This window comes from Vicia villosa, linkage group LG1 (genome assembly GCF_029867415.1).
Source record: "Vicia villosa cultivar HV-30 ecotype Madison, WI linkage group LG1, Vvil1.0, whole genome shotgun sequence".
Classification (NCBI taxonomy): Eukaryota; Viridiplantae; Streptophyta; class Magnoliopsida; order Fabales; family Fabaceae; genus Vicia; species Vicia villosa.
Window position 1 is genome coordinate 32,683,162 of NC_081180.1, and position 4,574 is coordinate 32,687,735.

Sequence of the window (4,574 nt, forward strand, 5' to 3'; positions counted from 1 at the left end):
ACTTTCGAATCAAATAGAAACAAGGCTTAAGCGTAGAATAAAGTGGGTTATAGAGCTTCAATACCTTATACATTCCACACCCATAGAAACGACGTCCTGGATTAGCATCAGTCCATGCTGTCATCAATGGTGCATCCAACCCACATATGCATTCGTCACGGATGAAAGGAGATTTGCTGCGAATGCTTCCTTGGTAAAATCGGGACATGATTGTTTGAACAAGATGGTTGGATTAGGGTTTCACACGGATTAAAGGAGATTTGCAAATTTTCCAAATTTCTGTCTTCGTGGAAATTTGATGAACCAGAGTTTATGGTAGAGCTCACAAAGGGGGCGGAATGAGAAGCTGAATAGGGTTTCACACATCTACACACATCTATTTTAATTTACTTACAAATTTTAATTTATTTTAAAATACTTTTTTAATATTTAACTTATTTAAAAATTGATATTTTAGTTTTTCAAGGTTTTTAATTTTAATAAGTGACGTGGCAGAATTTTTTGTGTGCCACATCAGCTGTCTCAACTACCAAATAGACCAAAATGAGGAGGGACAAAAAAAAACTCAGTCAAAGCTTAATAGGGGGACCAAAAAGCTGAGAAATAAAATAGGGGGACTAAAAGTTCAAATAAAATAAAATAGGGGGACTAAAACTGCATTTAAGCCTTTCTAATATATATGCATACATGAGCCAACCTATTTAGCATATCTCTAATATATATGAAAATATAGGTCGGCCTATAAGGCTTCATACGCTTTTTTTAATAGCCTAAACCTAGCCTATTTATTAAAATAGACTTTTAAAAAAGCTTAAGTCTGGCCTCTTTATTAAATATGCATGACCTCGCCTGGTCTTATGTAGGCTAGGATATAGGCCCCTGTAGGCCGGCCTGGCCTACTCCCACCCCTAACAGAGAGTAGTGTTAATGAAATGTTAACAATGAGACTCTGTTAAACATAAGAACATTAATATTAAAGTATATGTAGTGAAAATTTTCTATCAAATGAGATGACTATGATGTATAGAGACTATTGTGCGAGGACATCTCACAAATTATGTATTTAAGATATCAACTCTTTACATTAGTATAACTACTATGAGTAATATTCATACTAAATCGACTCACCATAAAAATACTTTATAATATATTATGTAAGTGTCATAAGTTATTTTTATAATAATGATGTCAATTATTTTTCGACCAAAGATCACTTTGGTTCCTAGAAAAGAAGATGATTACTTTAGTATAGTCAAACATTGTCAGTAGCAAGACAAACTATTAAATACTTCCTCTGTCACATAATGAGTGATCAATCTATTTGAAATAAAATGATGTCCAAAAATGAATGACCCATTTCAATTTCCAATATACCTTTTCCAATTCTATCCTCTAGTTAATAAAAATTCCATTATTCTCAATACATGATAAGGGTACTATAGTAAAAATCTTATTTTCTCTCTTACTTTTATAATCGTTCCTTAATATATGTAAAATAGTGGGCTTGATCACTCATTGTGAGACCGAGAGAGTAGTTTAGTTAGACACTGAACATGCGTGATCTAGATGAGAATTTCTCTTTTATGTAGTTGGAGTAATATCTATAGACCTTAATTTAACCGAATATAATAGTAAAATACATGATCATACCAAAATAAGTTAATATAAAATATTAAATTTATTTATTATTATTAAATATATTCATGAATTAAAAAAAATGATATTGATCTATATAAATATAGTGACAGAATTATAACCACACACATAATTATTATTGAAAGGATATATATCAGATCACATAATTTTGTTATTTCTTGAATAAAAATGAATGTTGCTAGATATTTAATTATTGCTTAAATTATTAAATAAATGATTTAATACATCTCAACCTTATGAACATATAGGGTCATGCACACATAAACAACTTAGTGAGGGAGCTAGGTGAGACCGACATCTTAACTCCATCCATGGCTCTTATTCTGTCTCTCCATTCATACCCTTTCAATAAATACCTCGTTCCTTCCTTCTTATTCTACATAGTGTCTACTATTTCGCATGTATGACTATGGATCTTCATTTGAGTCTCGCTCTCTCAAATTCTCATACGTATGATACTTCTACCAAGACTCACTTCCCTAATAACAAACCTAGTTTCCCTACTCTTTCTCTTCTCCCATTAACTCCAGGCCATTCAGATCATCATGATCATGAACACTGCATTCATAGTTCCACTTCCACCATCACCAAGTAATATTAATTAATTATTAGAACTCTTCAATATATTTTTTAATTTTTGTACGTTCATTAGTTAACAAATATGTTATATGATTGATTTATAGAACTAGTAACGAAGAGGATGATGAAGAAATTTTCGTGGTGTCAAGGAATTATGTGAAAGTGAAGATGGAGGGTGTAGGAATAGCTAGAAAAATTAATCTTAGCACACATCATTCATTTCAAACTCTCAACCAAACTTTGTTGGACATGTTTGGAAAAAGTACGTGAATCTATATATTGTTTATTCAAAGACCTAATTAAATCTCCAAGTTCATTAGTTGAGATATACGTAAATGATTTATTTATGTAGTTGGAAATTATTAACAGGTGATGATGATCAGAAGTATGAACTGGTTTATCAAGACCAAGAAGGTGATTGGATTCTTGCTCAAGATGTTTCATGGAGGTAATTATTATTAATCACTCGTTAAATCCAAAATAATTCTTGTTTTAGTATTTTTGATGTGTTAAAATAAAATAAGTTTTATTTTTCAAATAATTTTGGTTCAAAAAAATTTCAATAATAAATTTGTAAAGTTAAAATATTCTTTAATCTTTGTGAAAAGATTTAAGATGAATAATGTTAATTTGAAAATATTCTTTTTTATTTATTTATATTTTATACTTATAATAGGTATAAAACAAGAAAATATGTGACAATAATTATGTTACGGATGGAGTAATATATTCTTAGTTTTATGTATATTAATTCTTAATGTTATTTTTTTAAAAGGATTTGTGGTCATTTCTAACAATAGTAACCTGTGTTTTTGGTTGTAGATATTTCATTGAGTGTGCCCAACGCCTTAAATTGCTCAAGATAAGAGGATAACTAAACTCAAACCTTTGTTCATGTTTTCATTGGAAGCCAATATATTATATTGTTTGGGTATGTACTATATTTTAGCTGTATATAGTAGTAGTTCGATCAGTATATTTTGGTTGTCGATCCTCGAAATCCATTTAAGAAGTAGATTTTTTACGATAAAGTAATTAAGATTTGAGCTCTTAATAATTAGTAATGGAGGATTTTAAATTGTGAAGATAGCATATTAATTTATGAATTTGAGCTCTACCATTTATTTCTTTTAATTGTAGTATTATATATCATATTTATTTTTATGATATTTATTTTTTAAAAAATATTTAATAACTTTCTCAATATTTTATGTATAATGCTCTCAAATTTATTATTAACAAAATTATTTATCTATCTATCTCAGTATATAAGTAATTAATGATCATATGAGTAGTTGTCTTGTATGTAATTTTTAAATTCTTTTTAAAAGTAAATTGTTAGTAGTTAATTTCAATACTATATTTACACTTTCGTCGGGACTTAAATTGTGAACCTCTCAAGTTTCTTTTAACCCTGCAATTTTGGTGATAATATCCTAGTGCTAAAACAAAAACATTTAAAACAATTTTTTTAAAATTTTAGTGAAAAATTATTCTGATATTAACACAAAATAATTTATTTATATTTTAGTTTTAAAATTATCTTTCAAAATTAAAATTTTCAAATCGTTAAACGGGCCCTAAATAATTATTCATATGCATTTATTTTACATCCAATTTCAAATAATATATCTATAGTATAAATAAGAAAAATGCTAACGAGTGCTCCAGAGATACTTGGTAAGAGTTTAAAAATGTAAGCAGTATTTATATTTAATGTCTTAGAAATAAAAAGGACTGGTTTTTTTAAAGAATAACAACATTTGTTTTATTGAAATTGTTTGTATTAAATGTATTAGAAATTGAAATAAATAATTAATTTAATAAATATTTTTTTATATGAAATGCTTAAAGAGTGCCCCTAAGGCACTCATTAGCATGACGCTATAAATAATCTTTTATTTTTATATGTATATCATTTCAAATTTAAGTTTAGAAAATAAATATTTTTTATTTGCTTTATAATAATATTTATATATATCTAAAAAATATAGTGGAAGCATATGCCCCCATTCCAACATACATGGCTCCCTTCCTAAGATAAGGAGAATTGATTTTTTTTTCTCTAAGTTCTTAAAGTTAAATAATTTTAATTTTCTTTCAAATTAGTAATAAAATTGTTTTAAAGTGGAAGTTAATAAACTATATTTTTAATGTAACATAAATTCAACATAAATTTACATAAAAATTGAATGAAACTTTGAGAATTTAATTTTGACAAAAATAATGTTGTTATTTTAAAGTAGGGTTAATACCACTTTACCCCCTGCCATATAGGCGTGTTTTGCTTTACCCCCTCTAAAAAAAAATTTATTGGACAAACCTTGCCAAATAAAGAT

At 27.5% G+C, this 4,574-nt stretch overlaps 1 protein-coding gene across 1 annotated transcript; it reads left to right on the forward strand.

Annotated features, from left to right (window-relative positions):
• The first annotated feature begins 2,398 nt into the window (after nt 1–2,398).
• Nucleotides 2,399–3,166, forward strand: LOC131603966 (auxin-responsive protein IAA28-like). The gene is made up of 3 exons (XM_058876451.1): nt 2,399–2,497; nt 2,605–2,683; nt 3,058–3,166. Exons 1-3 carry the CDS (start codon nt 2,404–2,406, stop codon nt 3,107–3,109), a joined length of 225 nt encoding a protein of 74 aa, XP_058732434.1. The 5' UTR covers nt 2,399–2,403; the 3' UTR covers nt 3,110–3,166.
• The last annotated feature ends 1,408 nt before the right edge of the window (nt 3,167–4,574 follow it).

What these genes read in the sequence shown, in the direction of transcription:
- LOC131603966 (XM_058876451.1), top strand. Translation starts at nt 2,404, where the DNA reads ATGGAGGGTGTAGGAATAGCTAGAAAAATTAATCTTAGCACACATCAT. An exon ending in GTTGGACATGTTTGGAAAAA is followed by an intron (nt 2,498 to 2,604) that starts GTACGTGAATCT and finishes AATTATTAACAG; the next exon opens with GTGATGATGATCAGAAGTAT. An exon ending in GCTCAAGATGTTTCATGGAG is followed by an intron (nt 2,684 to 3,057) that starts GTAATTATTATT and finishes TTTTGGTTGTAG; the next exon opens with ATATTTCATTGAGTGTGCCC.